General features: G+C 49.6%; 1 protein-coding gene across 2 annotated transcripts; it reads right to left on the bottom strand.

Annotated features, from left to right (window-relative positions):
* Positions 1-11,180: 11,180 nt before the first annotated feature.
* COX6B1 (cytochrome c oxidase subunit 6B1) lies at positions 11,181-19,550 on the bottom strand. Of its 2 annotated transcripts, none has more exons than XM_075537244.1 (4): positions 19,410-19,550; positions 16,012-16,128; positions 14,061-14,161; positions 11,181-11,300 (listed from the first exon to the last, which is right to left on the bottom strand). In XM_075537244.1, the coding sequence occupies exons 2-4, from the start codon at positions 16,115-16,117 to the stop codon at positions 11,247-11,249; spliced, it is 261 nt and encodes an 86-aa protein (XP_075393359.1). In that variant the 5' UTR covers positions 16,118-16,128; positions 19,410-19,550; the 3' UTR covers positions 11,181-11,246. The 2 variants fall into 2 exon arrangements, with proteins under 2 accessions (XP_075393359.1, XP_075393360.1); XM_075537245.1 differs by having other exon boundaries at positions 16,012-16,125.
* Positions 19,551-20,082: the final 532 nt, after the last annotated feature.

Genomic DNA, 20,082 nt, shown 5'->3' with positions numbered 1-20,082 from the left:
CAGACAAACTCTCAACCTTCTTAAGTTAGGGATTCTAAGAGGCCAGGGCTGTAGAGGGAACCTTCACGCTGGGGGTTGGAGATGCGTCCCACTCACATTCTCCTAAGTCCATGTCATTCCCTCCAAGGTCCCCCCACAAGAATGCCAAAAGTAAGGTGCTGTTGGCAAACACACGGTCCCTCACTCTACTCTCGAAGGTCAACTGCTTGAAAGCGGTCTGCCTGGACGTTGTCTGCCGTCAAGAGCAATCAGACCCGGTTGTCTGCCCCACCCTAAGAGGGCCCACTCCCCTCTGATATGGGTCACAGATTGCTCCCCTAGAGAAGAACTCAGAGATGACCCAGGCTAGGCTTCCATCTTGTGACACACATGCCTATCCTGTCACATGTGTGCCTCCAGGGCCTCCCCTGCCTATTGTGTGTACACCCCTAGCTTGTCCCCCTCATGTGACGTGTATACTTTGAAAAATAAATTTTTAAAATTTCCCTTTCTCCCCTTCCCCCCGCCCTCCCTTCTCATACCCTCCTGGAACTGTTACTCCCATTACTGTTTCGGAGAGGTTTATCTATCCTGGATTCCACCTATCCAAAGTTTTTATCTGTACCAATGCACACACCGGTCTAGCAGGAGTTGTGAGGTAGAACTGAGGCCCTAATAGGAAGGCTGAGGATGTATTAAAGAACTAGAGGAATGTTGTGTGTTTTGTCAGTGCTATACTGCACCCTGGATGTATCTTCCCTTCCATGTGGCCCTTTTGTGAAGGAATGTCCAATTATCAACAGATGGGCTTTGGGTCTCCACTCTGACCTCTCTCCTTCACATCAATATGATTGCTTGTTTTTGAACTTTGCTATCTGTTCTCATCAACACCTAGAACAGGCTGGGTATTTCTTCATGTGGGCTTCGTTGTTCCCCTGCTAGATGGCTGCTTGTTTGACTTCAAGCTTTTAAGACCCCACATGCTATGTCTTTGATAGCCGGGCACCATCCATGTTCTTCACCACATTTGCTTATGCACTCATTTTGTCTTCAATGATCGTGTTGGAAAGGGGAGTATCACACAGTGAAACATTATTTTATTATTTTTATAATTAAAAGATCATTTTATTGAGGGCTCTTTTGTATCAAGCATATTTGTGCATATGTTGCCATTATTCTCTTCTAGACATTTACTTTCTATTGAGCCCTTGGTATCAGCTCCTCTTCCCTGCCTCCGCCCACTACAGTGCCACATTATTAGAAGAAAGTGTTCTTCTGTTGAATGAAGACTTGAGTAGAGGCCCAAAGGCCATCTGCTACCTTAATGTATTAATATACACATATTTTTCCTTTTCTTTTTTTTACTTCCTAGTTCTTTCCTCTATTTCCTTTTACTTTCCTCCTGACCCATTATCATGTATCATGCTCCCCTCTCAGTAATTCCTCTCAACTACATTATAGCTGATCAGACACCACCAGGAACTCTGCACCCTCCTCACCGACACTTTTAGATCCCTTGTTGTTCCCCTGTCCCTCCCGTCATTGGCTCACCACTTTCTTCCCCATGCCCCCAAGCCATTGGTCCCAGTGCTTTCTCCTTTAGATTGCTTATCCTACCTATCTTATATAGATAGACATCAAATAAATAGATAAGTACATGATTTTTTAAAAAGAACCAACCTATAAATAGGTCCAGGTCTATCTGCTGACCTTTTTGAATATCCAGATCAGGTGAGGCACAAAGTACTGTCCTCATTCCAGTGCTGTGTGCCAAGTCTTGCGAGCAACATATCTGCTTGGAGCAGCTCATTAACAGAGAGGACTGGGGGGGCCCGACCCAATGCGAGTTATGTCGACCCCCTTCCTAGACAAATGTGCTGCTGAGGACAGCACTGAAAATGCAGACTGGGGGGAGTGGCTGGTCTGTTCTCTCCACATGGGCGCAAACAAAGAGGGAAAGAGAGAGATAGTAGACCTCATCCTGGTGCACCAAGCCGTGAGGGTGATGTTCCTGCTCGGAGAAGCTGATGCACAGAGATTGGTGTCGACTCTTTCCTGAGTGCTTGGTAGAATTCTCTGGATGGGGAGTTTCTTAAATTGGTAATTCCTTGATAAGCTTGATCCATTTCTTCTTTTTCAACGGGTCTCTTGAGTTTCTTGACATCTATCTGGGATAATCTAGGGAGGGATTGTTTTTCCAAGTATTTGTCCATGTCTTCAAAGTTTCGAATTCCTTGGAGTACAGACCTTCATAGTACGGAGTAATTAGCCTTTTAATTTCATTAGGGTCTGTGGTAATTTCCCATTTCACCCCTCATCCTGACAATAGATGTTTACTTCTTCCTTTTCTTTGGTTAAGTCACCCTTTCAAAGAACCAGCTTTTTACTGAGTTTGTTATTGTTTTTGTTGGATTTCCCAGTTTGTGAAGCACAGGAGAGGATGCATAGTGATAATAACTGATGCAAGGGTTTGTAGGGGATGTAGGAATGGGGGAAAGTGATAGGAAGGGTAAGGGGTTTTCTGGAGTAAACAATGAAAGTGGGAGGGGAGAGGGAGCCCTGGAACTGATTGTGATTACACAATCCACTTTAAAGGTGATTTAACCAGGGAGCGGGGGGGGGGGGGGGGTCGTCCTAATAGAACTTTGTTTGAATAATCACACTACCAGGTGGTTTGAGAGAATAACAAGAATAACTTCTTATTATTTCTCTGTGACATAAGAGTGTTACTATCATGGCAAAGAAGGGAATTATATTTCATTCTTGACTGGAAGAGAGAAACAAAGGACTCTACTAATCATCTGCCTTATCTGAGCAGGGCCATTTAGGTTCTTTCTGATCTCTCCAGTGCAGATCATGTGATGATGATCCCTATCCATCAAATCAAGAGAATTTGATGCCATTGTCAATGATTTAAGTGTGTCTGATGGGGTGAACAAGTAAATGTGGTGAAGAAAGCTGATGGTGCCCGGCTATCAAAAGAGATAGTGACTGGGGTCTTAAAGGCTTGAAGATAAACAAGCGGCCATCTAGCTCAGAAGCAACAAAACCCACATGGAAGAACACACCAGCCTGTGTGATCGAGTGGTCCTGAAGGAATCAGTTATCAGGCATCAAAGAACAAAAAATCATATCATTGGCTCCACACTTCCATGATAGAATCGCTGAAGACAAATGGGTGCATAAGCAAATGTGGCAAAGAAAGCTGATGGTGCCTGGCTATCAAAAGAGATAGTGTCTGGGGTCTTAAAGGCTTGACGGTGAACAAGTGGCCATCTAGCTCAGAAGCAAAAAAGCCCACATGGAAGAAGCACACCAGCCAGTGAGATCACGAGGTGCCAAAGGGACCAGGTATAAGGCAACATGCAAAAAAACCCAAAACTATGTATATGTGTGTATGTATGTGTATGTATGTATGTATGTATGTGTGTGTGTGTGTGTGTATATATATACCATATTGAATGAAGGAGGAAGTGCAGAGTGGAGTCCCAAGGCCCAAGTGTCGGCCACTGGAGATCCCCTCATAGAGAGGTTTAGGAGAGGAGATGGGTTAATTGGGTTAATTAGGGTGTGAGGTAGTACCGATGAAGAACACAGCTTTCCCCCAGATCCTGGATGCTTCCTCCCCCCAACTACCATGATCCAAATTCTACCTTGCAGGACTGGATAGGGCAGAGGTTGTACACTGGTGCATATTGGGGATGGAGGCACAGGGAATCCAGGGTGGATGGTACCTTCAGGACCAGGGGTGTGAGGGGCGATGCTGGGAGAGTGGAGGGTGAGTGGGTTGGAAAGGGGGAACTGATTACAAGGATCCACATGTTACCTCCTGCCTGGGAGATGGACGGCAGAGAAGGGGGGGAAGGGAGACTCTGGATAGGGCAAGATATGACAAAATAACCAAGGGCACATGAGGGAGCGGGGAGCGTGGAGGGAAGGGAAACAAAAAAGAGGACCTGATGCAAAGGGCTTAAGTGGAGAGCAAATGCTATGAGAATGATTGGGGCAGGGAATGTGCGGATGTGCTTTATACAATTGATGTATGTATATGTATGGATTGTGATGAGTTGTATGAGCCCCTAATAAAATGTTTAAAAATAAATAAATAAAGTGTGTCTGATGAAAGGCGTACCCTAACTGCAGTAAAAGAGCCAGCCACCGTTATGTGTTCAGCTGCTGAACAAAAGGTTAGTGATTCAAACCTGTTCAGCTGCTTGGCACCTGGACTTGGTCCGTGCTCTAAATGAGATGAAGAGAGTCCGATTCAGTAGGTGAGAGGGAGGAGAGAGGGAGGGAAGGGAAGATGGAGGAAGATGAGGCCAAGCGCTGCTCAGGTAGAGAACCAAACAACAAAACCACCCAGTTGGAAGATTGGAGGGCACTTGTGTCACAAGTTAGTTTTCAAAAAAGGTTTTAAAATTTGCACATCTTTTTTTTTTAACAATTTTTTAGGGGCTCATACAACTCTTATCACAGTCCATACATATACATACATCAATTGTATAAAGCATATCTGTACATTCTTTGCCCTCATCATTTTCTTTTTTTTTTTCTCCTCTTTTCTTTTTTTACATTTTATTAGGGACTCATACAACTCTTTAATGCAATGACAAATAAAATAAGAGGAATCTAATTTCTCTTTCATGTAGAAAGCAGTTTCCAAATGTGTTTGATTTTGTCTGGTTTGGCTTTCAAAAGAGAAAACAGGAAATCTTGTCGTCATCATGCTGTGACCGTTTAGCAATTAAGAGAGTGAATGGTCCCTTGGTTTAATAACTGACATGAATTCCGTTCCTCATTTTGTTCCCTATGTGATGTGAGTCATGAAGGGCCATGTCACCCACAAATCTTTAACCGAAGCAGAAGGCAAACCCACCACCAGCAAGCTGAACCCAGCACATAGTGATCCTGTGTGGGATTTCTAATGCTATAAATCTTTTTTTAATTAATAAATCTTTTTATTGGGGCTCCTACAACTCTTATCAAAATCCATACATACTTCAATTGAGCAAAGCACCCTTATACATTCATTGCCCTCGTCATTCTCAAAATTCGCCTTCTATTTGGGTTAATGCTATAAATCTTTATGAAAGCAAACAACCTCATCATTCTCCTGCAGAGCAGCTCATGGGCTTGAACCAAGGACCTTGTGTTTAGCAGCCAGGGCTTGTCCCACAGCAGCACCCTGAGTCATTAGTGTGCTTTAATATCTTGGCATTCGTGCCTTACATTCATCAATGCCTTGGGGTGGAACGGGAATTTATATTTATTATGCTAAAGAAAAGTGTGTTTGTCTTTAAAGAAAGAAATATATATATACATATACATATACATATATATGTACATGTTCCAACATATAAAAATAAAGTATGGCATTGTAGTGTACAAAAATACACAGAAAGAAGGAATTGAGCATACGGGATGTATCTGAGGTCTTGGCCCCAAAAGGCCAGCCAAGGGCTGCCTGCCAGTCTAGCTCCATCATCCCTGCATGACTCAAAGATAGCTGGAGGCCTCTGCAGGCTACCCAGGCCCTCTGCTACCTGCCATTCTGTCAGCTGGCAAGAGGTGGATCCTATTCTGTGAAATGTGACCAATTCGTGTGAAATGCATGTTTCATGAACGTTAAGGAAGGTGCTGTATTTGAACCAATAACTGTGAGTCCTTCTGCACACGGGGGCGAAAATACACAGAAAAAAATAACATTTTTCATTTTCTTCCAAATCGATGGATAACCCAAACTGGCCTTCATTTATCGCACAAAGGAATGCCTGTGCCAGCAGGTCAGGGCAGTTTGGGGACGTGAACCGCTAAGGCAAGTACTACCAGAGATGGTGACTTACTGGAGGCGCCCCAGGAGTTCTGGTGTAAAATCATAGCAGAGTCTTTAGTCAGAGGAGACCCCTCCAGACAGTAAAGGGTGCTTCAGGCCCAGCCTGCCCTGTAAGGGACACCCCTCTTCCCTAACCAGAACTCTGTCCCAGGCAGCGGCTGATCACCTCAAAGTTAGTCTTCAGCGGTGTGCGCATCACTATCAGCCTGGGTGGGCTTCCTCCTGCTGCTGCTGCTGCCTGAGCGGGGTGTCTGGTTCACTAAGCTCCTCCAGGCCTCGGAGTGAGGAAGACGGGGAAGACAGCAGAAGGCAGCACCGGTGATCTGGGCTCAGGACTGCAGAGCCAGCACGGAACTTGCGATAATGGCATCTCTCCAGAACTCTGTGATGATTCCATCATGTTACTAACTGGAGGCCTTTTCCTGACCGGAGGAGCGGAGTGTGGTGAGGCGTACATCCCTGTCCAGTGTGGGTAAGTTACAGTACGTCATATGGTAGTTATTGGTCGGTCCAATTTGCTTGCACTTTATCCACATCAGACCTCTCACTGAAGGGTACCACTTCAACATGAGAGAAAAAGCTCTCTCCACATGCATGTAAAGTCTATTTAAATTAGCCTTGCAGAGATTGTCCTGGATGACAGATATTCCTGACAAGCCGGAGCAGATGTTTGGAATCTTAGCAAGTGGGAATTACATTGCACACTGTGATGATTTTTCGGCTGTGGTGGGTCGTATTTTGTCATATACCAGAGCTGTACTCTTAATTTCAGGGAATTTTCATGAACCAAAAGACCACTGACTGTAAATTAATCTGGATGAATGGGTAGGATGAGAAGCGGTGAAGTCAAAAAGCACGGTGAACATCGAAACCAGCCAACGTGGCTACTGTGGAGACGACGTTTGGAGAAAGACAGTCCTCACACCAGGGAGTGGGAAGGGAATGATCATCCATGTGCCCCTGTGAGAGCATGCGAGAGAAGTCACAGTGCCTTCTACAGAATGTTTGTCGTTACCTATGTGACGCAAGGTGACGTTCTAAGTCGCTGGCGCCATCTTATACTGTAGAGATCTTTAGACACAACTAAAAACCAGCTGTGTACGGCAGTGACGAAGCTGATGACCCGCGTATGGGAAAGATAGTCCATGATGTACAACCTGCAGGTAGAATATGCAAGGGGTGACTTTTACTTCATCAACAATATGGAAAATGAGCTACTGAATCGGTGAGCCTTTTTATGAAACTTCTAAGCACCAGGCTACTTACTTACACAATTTAGGCCTACCAGAAAATCCTGTGAATGGGAGACATGGGGTTAGAGTTTACTATTTTTGAAACAATACCTTGTTAGGTACAAACTGGAGACTTTATTTTAAAATGTTGCCATGACCTGCGGGTCCATGGAATCTTTTGTTTCATAGAGGGATTGGGCATTCATGACCTGCTCCTGGGTATTCATGAGCAAATGAAGATTCTCAAATGCCAGGACCTGTTTGGACAGCTAATAAAATCTTTAAAAAGAAAAATGCTGTCTTGGTGCCTCTTTGTCCCCTTGCCTCGGCACCAATTTCAGTGTTCTGTTCTGACCCAGGCCCCAAAGTATTCTCTTTGGGCCCTCACCCTTCTCTCTCAGAAGCACGACTGCCTGCACTCACCCTATAGGACAGAGTAGAACTGGCCCCGGGGGGTTCAGCCTATTAAATAATTCCAGGAGCAGACAGCCTCGTGTTTCTCCAGAAGAGCGACTGGTGGGTTTGAACCACTGACCTTGTGATTCACAGATCAATGTGTAGCCTACTACGAGACCAGAGACCCAACCTCCAGTGGAGAAGAATGATGGAGTCAAATTTCACCAGAGTAAAATAAATGCAAGGTGATCACCAGCGGTGTTTCCCTCCCTTTCCACTTCTCTGACCCTGTTGGCGGCGGCCTTCAGGTAGGCCCCAAACGCATGGCTGCCCCACCCACAACCAAACGCTCCTCAGTTGTATGCATCCCCATAAATAGTTAGAGGTTGGACCACTGTATCCGCTTTATTTTCGATGGCTGATTTTGGGAAGTAGCTTGTCAGGCATTTATTCCTAGTCCATCTGAGTTTGGAAACGCTACTGAAATATGTTCAGCGACACGGCAAATTTGAAGTCTCTGCACATGAGGCACGTTGTCTAGGAATTGAATCCAGGTTTGCTGCAAGGTAGGGAGAATTCTACACCTGAACCGCCAACGCCTTCTCTCCCTCCCACCTTCTGCTGAGCTCAGCATGCCGCTTCGGTCTCTCCTGGACTTTCCCACTGGCTCCCGCTGCTCAGTTCAGTCTTTCCTAGCTGACCCCAAATGGCCATGGCTATTTACCTCAGCTTCCCACAACTGCCTGCCTACTTCCTGTGTCCTCACTCAAATCTAGTTTCGTTGACAGTTTGGTTATCCGGTTTTGAGTTATGTGAACATTGCTAGCTCAGGCAGCCGAGGCAAGGGACTTGGAGGCACAGTGGCCCCTGTTCTAAGGCTGTGGAGAGGGGTAGGGGGGAATGGACTCAACAGAGGGATGTGAGCATCATCAGTCGCCCCGTCCTACTGGGTACCACACACCACCTAGCTATGGGGCAACCAGAAGACCAGCAACCTCACCGCCGTAGAGGGGCCAGGAGGCAGGCTAGGGGATCTAACTAAAAATAAACAAACAAATCCCGGCCACTGCAAACCCTATAGGACACGATGCAGAACACATGGGGTCAGACAGCAAGCTGAGAGGCAGCCTGGTATGTTCTACAAAGTTCTCGTTGGCTCACACGCCTCGTGCCCGACCGAGAAGCAAGTGTGCAAGCAAATAAAAACCAGATTGGAGAGGAAGCCAGATGCTCCATCAAACATTTATCAATTAAAAGACACACGCCACGCTGGTGCACGGACACTTCTAGATGTATGGGCTCTTTCCAGTGGGATACACAGGGGACTAAGAACTGAGCCAACCAGATCAATCTGAACCTTGATTTTCCTCTGGACATCCCTGTTATCATTGGAAATTGTGTTTCAAGTTCTTTGCCATTTCCTGAAGCACGCCGCCACTCTGTGGTCTCTCAGCGCTCCTGTGCACGCACACGGGTCCCGTGTACAGCGCCTCTCCAGCAGCCACTCCCAATCCTTCCTTGGGGCTGGACTCCAATTCATGAGTTGCTCTTTAGCGCAGGGGTTCTCAGCCTTCCTGATGCCGCGGCCCTTTCATACAGTTCCTCGGATGGTAGTAACCCCCGCCCACCACCACAAAACTATTTTCATTGGTGCCTCTCAACTGTCATTTTGCTACTGTGATGAATCAGGTGACCCCTGTGAAAGGGTCACGACCCACAGGTTGAGAACTGCTGCTTTAGCAGAACATGCTTCAGACGTTTGTCACGCAACTTCTTGAGCAGTCTGAGAACACATCGATTCTGCACTGGATGGTATTCCAGCTGGTCTGTCTCAGGGGTCTTTGTTGACGTTCAGTACATTTTTTTGGACTTAAATTTTAAGAATCACTTTTCAAAGAATCTCTCTCAATTTAGCTCTGAGTAGTTAGAAACAAAACAAACTCACTGCCATTGAGTCAATGCCGATTCCTGGCGACCCTTTTGCGTTTCGACACTGTAACTGTTTACAGGTGTAGCAAGCCCAGTCGCTCTTCCTCGGAGCTGCTGGTGGTTTTGAACTGCTAACCATGTGGATCGCAGCCCAACATGTAACACCACTGAGAAGTTAAAAGGACTTCCAATCACCCGGCTGAAGGAGGTCTGGGCAGTGAAAAACTGTACGATGTGCAGAGGATGCTTATTAGCCGGCATGAAGAATTTACTGCTTAGATGTAGTTACATGTAGTACACCTAAGCACTCAAATATTCATGGAGCAACACGCTTAGGATCATCAGGGATCAGAAGTTTTAAAAATAGAGCTCAAAGAGCGAAGGAAATGAAAGACTCAGGAGAAAAATGTCTACTGGATGTTCTACACCAGTGTTCCCCAAAGTGGGTAATACCACCCCCTAGGGGGGGCAGTGGAGCAATTGGGGTGGGGGGTGGGGGAGATGAGGGCACTGCAAAAGCAGGTACCGACTATACTTTAACCGGGTTATAGGTTAGAATACAAGCTCTTTAACGGCCAGGGCAGGCACAAAATAGGTTGTTTTTTCCCCTGAAAAGGGGCCTAAACTTTGGGAATCGATCACCTACAGGGACCACAGCCTTATCATCTACCCTGGAACTGAAAGTACTAGATGGTGCCCAACTGCCACTAACGACCATTCTCATCACCAGACTCACTAGAGAACGCCCTGTGACTGACTACTGCCCACAGATACTCTTCGGACCTTGAACTGAACCGATCTCGGCCACCTCTCAGCAAGTGTACTGGTCTTCCCGCCTATCACCTGTGAGTACTGCATCCTTTTAAAACATTGTCTAGTCATGCACCACACATTCGGCCCATATCTATACATCCATGGTCCCAACCTTGGCAAAGCCTACAACGCACACATTAAATACCTGAGGTGGACAAGTTTGCAGTGACAACCGAGAGCTACTTTGCTGTGCTCGTCCTGTTAAATGATGCTGATGCCGACGTTGGCGTGCCTCATGGTGCTTATTTAATGCTTTGATGCATAGGGAAAAACCCAACTCAGTGTCTTCAATTTGATTCCTGACTCAGTGACCCTTTAGGAGAGTAAGAGTGGGCCCCTGGGTTTCTAAGACTAAATCTTTACCCAGTAAATTGTGGAGCAGCTAGTGGAATCAAACCGCTAACCTTGTATTTAGCAGCTCAATGCTTACCCCACCAGTTAGGTAGTTAGATACTGTACCTAAGTGTCCTGATTTACATACAAATTCTATGTAAGGACAGAGCTAGGAGTGGAATGCATTCCTCACCCACCGGGACTACTGTATCTGTATTATAGGGTTTTGTGGGTGTTGAGTGAGGTATGACTATCTTGAGACCCAAGAGCCAAAAACTAATTGAATATCCAGAAGGGAATCAATGAGAATGCTCACATATGAAAAAGTAGCCATGTCACTGAACAATGTACTAATTGCTACTCAAACGGGAGGGGAAACTAAGTAAATAAATAAAATGCATGTAGAAACAAAGGGAAGACATAGGGAAGGTTTAGCACCTACAGAGACCGGAGGCCATCCTGTCCACCACCCATTCCATCGATCGATCGATTGCTTGGCAAATGGGAGGTGGTCAATCAGAAAAGCAATTCAAAATGAACCAATAGAAAGGACCATTGCTGCAAGGCTCCCTCTGGTCCGGAAATCTGGGCATTTCCCTTCCATTGCGGTGTCTTGTGCCCATGTCTAAAACACACACACACACACACACACACATTCTCACACGTGTTCAATGAGTTTTTATTAGTAGGGAAGTCAGGAGTCAGGATCCCAGGAGAGAAGTGAGGCCAGTTCAGATCTTCCCAGGAAATGTGCCTTCTGCCCGGCGGTCATCCCAAGCAGTCACCTGTGGACAGACAGACAGTGTCACTCCCTTCAGCTGCAGGGAAGCCAGATGGGTGGAATTCATTGCCTTATTCGCCCCAGGCAGTCAGTCAACAAGCAACCACAGGCACCTATGACATGCCAGCCCCTGTTCCAGGAGCGGGGGGATCTCAATCAGCTGACACCCTCAAGTGGAAAACTCCCTGGCTCATGGCAGGCTGTTGCCGGGAGGTCTGTGACTGCTCAGGGCACAGTGTGGCTGTGGCCTGCAGCTGGGAAGACACGAGGGGCTCTCTCTCCACGACAGTCAGTGCAGAAAGGTGCGGACTGTCATTTTAAAGTGTACCACAGATAAACGAATATATAAAAAAAGAGACAGGCACACAGCAAAAGGCTACTCCTCCCCTGAAAGAGCACTTTGACCCTGTGGCCCTTCCCACAGGGCAGGGCTCGCTTTAAAAGGCGTGTTCTCAGGAGGGCGCAGTCCCTGGAGACAGGGTTGGTGGGAGAGATGGTCCTCGTGGCGAGGGCTGTGAGGACAGCACGGGACTGGGCAGCTTTCGGCCGTTTTACTGACAGCCGTCATCGGTCCCAACCATCTCCACAGCACTCGTGACGCCATGCTACTGGGCCATGGTGTCAACTAGAGTGCACAGACTTCTTCGGGGCAGGGTTGGCGAGAGACATACGTCCGTGAGGAGTGGCGATCTGCTAGGCTGTTGCTTGTCCCAGTCCTGAGTCAGCACCGACATACCATCGCCGCAGCCACGCGGGCACCCCTGGTTGCAGCCACCACAGCAATCCCTGCCGCTGCGGATCTATGCTGACTGACGCTCCACCTTGCCTTCCCCAGGGGCTGACCCTCCTGGCAACATGTCCAAAGCACGCGAGAAGAAGGGGTGGCACCTGGGCCTCTAAGGAGCATCCTGTTGACCCTTCAAGATGAATCGGTTTGTCCGTTTGGCAGATCTACTAAAGCAAACCCCTGCCATCGAGTTGACGACAACTTGCAGCGACTCTGGAGTCTGCACCACGATGGGCACAGGAGTCTCATCTTCTCCCGCAGAGCAGAGGCTGGAGCCCTGGCCTGGTGGTTGGCGGGCAGTGCTTAACCCACAGCCCGTCCACCCTTCACCCACACCACCGGACTTCAAAGGCATCAATTCTTCCCCAAGCTTCCTTACTCACAGTGCAGCCTCACTGTGCGTCTGAAACCAGCGTGATTCGGTCCGGCGTACACTAGGACAGCCCTAGGTGGAGGGCTTCCCGGGTTGACACTTTTAAATGAAGGCTTCTATGAGTTTGTGGCAATGTACTGACTTACCCTCACATTGCTTATATAAAACAAACAACAGAAACCCATGCTTTTACTTACACCAGGTGTCTGGGAGAAAGAAGACGGGCGGCTGGGTGGAAGGGACCAGGCTGCACCGTAACTCCAGTGCTAGCAGGCAGAGCAGGCACGTGGGCCAGAGAGCCACCCAAGCTGACGCTCCCTTCAAAAAAGGCAGGCCCGGGCCTACGGACTGGGAGCAGGAGCACGCGGCCTGGCACTCTGCCCAGCCCACAGCCAGCGCCAGGGCTTGCACTCAAGCCTACAGCTGGAGGACAGAAGCTGGGGGGGTCAGCTGAGGTGACCCGCAAGCACTCAGGGACAAGGGGCCGTTCTGGACAGCAGCGGGCTCTCAGAGACATCGGAGAGAGCATGGCCCGAGACGCGCTACGAAAACCCAGAGTCTAGAGGAGCGCGCCTCTTTGTGCCAAGAAACAAGCCAATGCATCTATTGAAAGTGCTGACAGAGGGGAGCGAGAACACAATAACCCCCCAACGGGGGCCAGTTAAATAAGACACCTACAAGCCATTAAAGGCGCCCTGGCGGCACTGCGGCTTAGGCATTGCGCTGCCAACTGCAAGGCTAGTGGCTCCAAACCTGTAGCTGCTCTGAGAGAAAGAGTTACAGCCTTAGAGACCCTCTCAGGGTTGCCCTAAGCTGAAATCGACTCCAAGGGGAAGGGTTTGGGTTTTTTGTTTTAAATATGCACAGTCATTAAAAAGGGCAGGGTGACACGGCAAAGAGGCAAGCTGAAACACAAAGTAGATGGTATGAACCGACAGGCTGATGTACGATGAACTACACCCAGAAGTGGTTCTGTTGACCCGAGAGGGAGGCGGGAAGCGCGGATTCTACTGTGCGGCTCCCATTTGTACTGCGGATTCCTTTTGTAACGGGACCAGAGTTGAGTCTAAGACCTCGAGTGTGAACGTTCACATCTCTGAAGTCAGCATGCCTGCTCCACACAAAACTCAAGAACAAAGATGTTCGTGCTCTCGGTAAGTCTGGCAGTCAACGGGGGCCTTTGATTTCATAAAATCTGGTCCTGTTAAGCAAAAACTCTATTAAAAAAAAGCCAAGGGAGAGTCTTCATTTCCAAACACGAAGAGCCCACCTGACAGCGTACCTGTGTTATAGAGGTGGGGTGAGAGGACACTATGTGGGGCATGCTGCAGCGATAGAAAGATGAGGGAGAAGGGACAGGTAGAGGTGGGCACTGGAAATGCTCACAGCGAGAAAGGGTAGGATGGCACAAGCTGACGAGTCCCACCGGGCAAGTTCCTAGGCCCAGGTGCCCCTGGTGTTCGTGGCACAGAAGTAGACCGGCCAAGAGTGCCAGAGCAAAGAAAGGACGGGAGGGAAGTAAGTCTAGGCCTGAGACAGCCTGGCCTCCTTTCCTTCAGTCCCCAGGATGAGCCACCGCGCAGATGCCAGCAGGACATACATACCCAGGAAATGGGGCAGAGGGACTTGTACACACGCTGATACCACTGACACACGGAGACGTCGCCCCCTTTGGCATTCATCGCCTTCTCACAGCGGTGGAAGTCTGTGAAGAAAAGGACCGGTCAGCCCAGACCAACACCCCCGTGAGACAGTCTTCTCTTCTTCCCATCTGGCTGTAGGGCTGCACCCAGGCGCAGGAAGTTCCTGAGAAAATGCCGTCACCTTTTAACTCCACTTTCCTATGAACTCTTGGGAAGCCTCTGCCTAGAAGGTTTTTTAAATAAAGAAAGCATAGCCTTACAAGTGCACTCAGAGATGGGTCAGCACTCATTACACTGATTTGGCCACTCGCTGGAGAATTGCTTGATAGTACAGGGTATAAAGTGATGCGCTGTTCACTGCCAGGTCAGCAGTTCAAACCCAGCAGCTGCTCTGCGGGAGAGAAAGGAAGCTGGCTGCTCCCGTCGAGAACTAGCACTTCAGAAACGCAAAGGAGTTCTACTCTCTTCCACAGGAGTGCTGAGTACGCACTGACTCGGTGGCAGTGGATTCCGGAGGATTTCACGTCTCCGGTTGGCACCCACTGCTCAGCAAGTGGCTGCAAACTAAAAGGTTGGTGATTTGAATCTATCCAGAGGCCACCGAACCGGCAGTCCTGCTGTGAAACGGATGGGCTGCCGTGAGTTGGCACCATCTCCACGGCAGGGGTTGCTTTTGGTCTGAGACCTGCAGGCCAGATGGAGAATTCAGGGTCGGGGATGACAGGGAAGTAGGAGGGGCGTGTATGGGGATTATGGAAGTCCCCTTCAGATTACATGTACGGGGCTGTCACTCGGCGACCAGCCCAGGACAGGACAGCCAGCCGGTGGGATAAATAAGACGGCACAAGGGCCAGCGACTGACCGGCCACAGCACGGCTGGAGCTTCAACAGTGAACACAGAAACCTCAACATAAAGACTACGGGCAGTTGTCAAAAAGCTCATGATAAACCCAAACCCCGAGTCGCATTCGGGTTCTACTTCTAGAGGGGAGCGCAAGGGGCTGTGGGCAAGACAGGGCACGCAGCGGGTGGCAGGGGCGGTGGCTGTGGTGTGGGAGGGCAGGCAACAGTGCATTCCCTCACTTCAGTCATGGCTGCACGGGCGCCCTCTAGAAGGCAGCATTTTTGCTGCACGGGATGCATGGGACATTCCACATTTCTTGCGCAGCCTGTACACAGGAGAGAGTTAAAAAACTTCAGGGAAAATGGAATGGGAAGTAATGAACAAAGGGGGTGGGTAGTGGCAGGGTCTCTGGGGGTACAAAAAATTTCTCCATCAACTTTTTTGAAGTCTCTGCGTGTTACACTACGCACACAGACCTCAAAACCCACACTAGATGCCCTTCAGTAGATGCTGAAGACCCAAGAAACACACAGTTCAAGGGACTCAGGGACCACACAAAATCCGGCACCCAGCACCCGAGCCCAGAACTGGGTGGTGCCCGGCTACCACGCACACACAGCTGGCTGTTCCGAAAGGGATCGCAACAGAAGGCCGTGGACCAAGTGGGAGCTAAATGTGGAATGAAACTCAGAATTATAAAAACGGTCAGGCTGACAGACACGAGCAGAGCCCTTCATCACCCTTCATGCCTAGAAGTGAACTCACCCTCGTGGCTCAGCTTTCAGCCAACTGACATGTAGGCCTAGATGGTGAACAATCAACACTAGGGAGATGCCCACTCCCAGGCCCCTCAAGCATAAAAACAATCCAAGTTCGCGATCCTGGCTGGCCTGAGCTACAGCCGGGGAGGGGCAGTCGATCTGCAGGATGTTAAGAGGAGCTGAGCTAGGACCAGCGTTGGGATGCAGTGACACGAGGGGACCCATGGAGTGGGGTGGGAAGGGGATGAATTACTTGAAGCCCAAGGCAGGGAAAGAACTGCACCCTCCCACGGTCTGCCCGGCTTACCCAAGTAGTTCTGCCAGCAGTTCCTGGTTTGGTTCTGGTTGGGGAAGCGGCTGTCAAAAGGTGCAGTTCGGTAGTTCTTGATTTTGGTCTTGATGTCTTCTGCCATGGTGGTGACTCCTGGAGGAATGAGGGTGGGTACTGGTAAGGGTTCGGGCTGTGCCTAAGCACGGGGCTGTCAGCCCACACGGACCCAGACACAGACTAGGCAGAAAAATCCAAACCAACTTCACCATGACCAAGTCACAGCAAGCCTGTGGGACAGAGCAGAACTGCCCCTGGGGGGTTGAGAGTTCGTGTCGTTGCAGGAGCACATGGCCCAATCTTTCTCCTGGGGAGCAGCTATTGCTTTCCATGGCTGCCCTGGTGGCAGGCAGCTCAGCGCGCAAACCCGCCGGAGCTCCAAGAGTGGGCAGGAGACAGGGCAAATCCACACAACAGGGCGTGAAAGCATGGCAGGGTCGGGGCGACTCCTTAGCCAAACCGAGCCTGGTGCCAAAAATCACACACGGCTCACCACATGGCTGGTGCCCTTCTACGCTTTCCTCCTGAGAGCTACTCTCTAAGGTGGAAACGGTTCCCATTTCAGAGAGAAGGGAAGAGGGTACAGTACGTTAGCAACTTCCTAGGGCCAGAGCACACAGTGCTGGGATGCTGCACTCCACCACGGCCAGCATAACACAGGTTGCCTCAAACCAAACCCAGTGCCGTCCTTCCTGACTCACGGACCCCACAGGAGGGAGCAGACCTGCCCTAGAGTTTCCAAAGCTTCAAGAAGCCAACCTTGAACTTAGCAGCCGACTGCTCTCCTACTGTGCTACCTGGACTGCCACGGTTCTTCATTTTTACGGTGTCAAAAACCCTCAGGGGTCTGATGAATCCCACACCATCTCTTGCTCAGAGTCCACGTAGATGGATTTGAGAATGCACTGTCCAATCACCAAGGACACCAGCTCTAACCTTGCTGGGGATTCACTACCAGTTTTGATGCATTAGATACACTCGAGTATAAGCCGACCTGACTATCTGCCGAGACATCTAATGTGATCACAAAAACGGCATGGAAAATGTGCTGGGAAACTCGGCTTATACCCGAGGATATACGGTAATCATGGGGGAGAGGTAAGCTGTGACACCACACCGGCACCTGCAGGGAAGACAGAACATCTGTGAGGCTGACTGGTGCTCACATTACACCGGCTGCCAGAACCAGGGAGGGTGCTACCTCCATTCCGATGCAAGGAAATGCTGTATTTCAGCCAGACGTTCCTTTAAAAAAAAAAAAGGTATAATCCTTCCCCCTCCCCCACTCAACTACTTCAAATCCCTTGAATTCTAGACTGTGTGCATCCTGGGCTATAATGTCTTCTGAAATATATGTCTCAAAAGATCCAAAGCCACATGGAATTCAGGAACGATAAGCCCCTCAGGGACAGTGGTGGGAGTAGCGTTATCATGAGGGTAGGGGGATGATCAGGGAGGGGGAAGGGGGAGAAAGGGGGAACCCATCTCAAGACTGGCTGTATAGCCCCTCCCCCACCCCCAGACAGAATAACCCTAATGTGGGTAAAGGGAGACAGGAGAGTGTAGAATAAGAAATAACTCAATGAAGGGGGAAGTGCAGAGTGGAGACCCAAGGCCCAAGTGTCGGCCACTGGAGATCCCCTCATAGAGGGGTTTAGGAGAGGAGATGGGTTAATTAGGGTGCGAGGTAGTACCGATGAAGAACACAGCTTTCCCCCAGATCCTGGATGCTTCCTCCCCCCAACTACCATGATCCGAATTCTACCTTGCAGGGCTGGATAGGGCAGAGGTTGTACACTGGTACATATGAGGGCTGGAGGTACAGGGAATCCAGGGTGGATGATACCTTCAGGACCAAGGGTGTGAGGGGCTATGCTGGGAGAGTGGAGGGGGAGTGGGTTGGAAAGGGGGAACTGATTACAAGGATCCACATGTGACCTCCGCCCTGGGAGATGGACGGCAGAGAATGGTGGGGGGAAGGGAGACCCCGGATAGGGCAAGAAATGACAAAATAATGATGTATAAATTACCAAGGGGACATGAGGGAGGGGGGAGCGGGGAGGGAGGGGAAAAAAAAAAGGAGGACCTGATGCAAAGGGCTTAAGTAGAGAGCAAAATGCTTTGAGAATGATTGGGGCAGGGAATGTACGGATGTGCTTTATACAATTGATGTATGTATATATATGGATTGTGATGAGAGTTGCATGAGTCCCTAATAAAATGTAAAAAAAGAAAAGATGAGAGAAAAAAAAGAAAATGATTAGGGCAAAGAATGTACAGATGTGCTTTATACAATTGATGTATGTGTATATATGGACTGTGATAATAGTTGTATGAGCTCCCTAATAAAATGTAAAAAAAGAAAAGAGGAGAAAAAAATGATTAGGGCAAAAAAAAAGAGTTGTATGAGCCCCTAATAAATTGTTTTTTAAAAAAGTAATAAGAAATAACAGTAACAATATAATTGATCAAGGATACAGGCGGGGGGAGGAAAAGGAGTTGATACCAAGGGCTCAAGTCGAAAATGTCTTGGAAATGATCATGGCAACACATGTGCAAATATGCTCGATACAATAGATGTATGGAATGTGGTAAGAGCTGTGCGGGCACTCTCTCCCCCCCCCCCTGTCCCCCCCCAAAAAAGCAAGATTCAAAGCCGTTTTCGCATTGGCGACTCTGTGAGAAACTGCCTCTGAAATAGAGAGAGCAGGGACGCAGGGGTGATCAAGAGGTGCACAGGCCAGTGGTCAATTCAAGGGGAACAAAAGACGGGTGGGGGCGGGGGTCCGGAAGCCCCCAGCTGTCCTTCTGGGAGGTGGTGGGAAGACAGGGGCGGGATTAAAACCCCAGGCAATCGGCACAGACCGGAGGGCTCCAAGTAGCTTCTTTTGGGCGAGACCTCAAAGCGGGTTTTGGATGTGAGCACGCCTCATGGTGACGCGGCGGCTCTTCCAATGCCCAAGGGGGCCGAGGGGGGCGACACCAGCCCAGCCGAGTCCTGGGAGGTCAAGCCTCGGCCGGGTGACTCAGAACCTTGCGATCCAACCTACGCGGTTCACGTCCTGATGGCTGTGTGAACCGGCCGTGTCGCTGATCACCTCTGCCCTGTCTGCTCGCTGTCAACGAGCGGCGCCGCCCTCACAAGGTTGGAAGAAGGACGAAATGCATTCGTCTGAGCAAGTGGCTTCCAACGTTGCCCGGCATGTTAAAAAGCACTAGCCTAAGCGTTAGCCACAGGATTTACGGCCCACGGCCCCAGCCTCCCAGGGGGGCTCGATGTCACCGGCCGGAAGCCCCAGTCGGTCCTGGGGGAAGCTGGGGTCCGAGTCCCTGCCCTGTGGACTGGGGTCCGAGGTTCCCGCGCCCGCCAGACTCACCTAAAGCGCGCCCTCAAATCGCAGGCAGCTCAATGTGACCCTCAGACGAGACGCCCGCCACGGACCGGAAGCGGAATTCGGAGCGGCCGGAAGCCGAGCGGGGAAAAGTACCGAGGAGTCCTCCAGGCGGCTAGAGCGGCTCGCGGGAGGCCGTGTCCGGAAATCACTTTGTCCCCGCCCACTCGCCGAACGCAGGCCTCCTATTGGAGCCCGGGTGGCGTAAGGGTTCCGCGTTAGGCCGCGGTCTTCAGTTCGAAACCAACCGTCGCTCTGCGGGAGAAAGATGAGGGTTTCTTCGCCTGTAAAGAGTGACAGTCTCTGGATTGCGATATTGTATGAGGCCCTAATAAAAATGATTTTAAAAAATAAAGTAACTGATCCAGGGTGGATGATACCTTCAGGACCAAGAGTGTGAGGGGCGATGCTGGGAGAGTGGAGGGTGAGTGGGTTGGAAAGGGGGAACTGATTACAAGGATCCACATGTGACCTCTTCCCTGGGAGAGGGACAGCAGAGAAGGGGGGAAGGGAGACTCCGGATAGGGCAAGATATGACAAAATAACGATGTATAAATTACCAAGGGCACATGAGGGAGGGGGGGGCGGGGAGGGAGGGGGAAAAAAAAAGAGGACCTGATGCAAAGGGCTTAAGTGGAGAGCAAATGCTTTGAGAGTG

This window comes from Tenrec ecaudatus, chromosome 18 (assembly GCF_050624435.1).
Source record: "Tenrec ecaudatus isolate mTenEca1 chromosome 18, mTenEca1.hap1, whole genome shotgun sequence".
NCBI lineage: Eukaryota > Metazoa > Chordata > Mammalia > Afrosoricida > Tenrecidae > Tenrec > Tenrec ecaudatus.
This window is presented reverse-complemented; position numbering and strand designations above follow the sequence as displayed.

Coding starts and splice junctions, on each gene's coding strand:
- COX6B1 (XM_075537244.1), bottom strand. CDS start 16,117: ATGGCAGAAGACATCAAGACCAAAATCAAGAACTACCGAACTGCACCT. Junction 14,162..16,011: donor CTGCTGGCAGAACTACTTGG/GTAAGCCGGGCA, acceptor TTTTCTTCACAG/ACTTCCACCGCTGTGAGAAG. Junction 11,301..14,060: donor CCCTCTGCCCCATTTCCTGG/GTATGTATGTCC, acceptor GTCTGTCCACAG/GTGACTGCTTGGGATGACCG.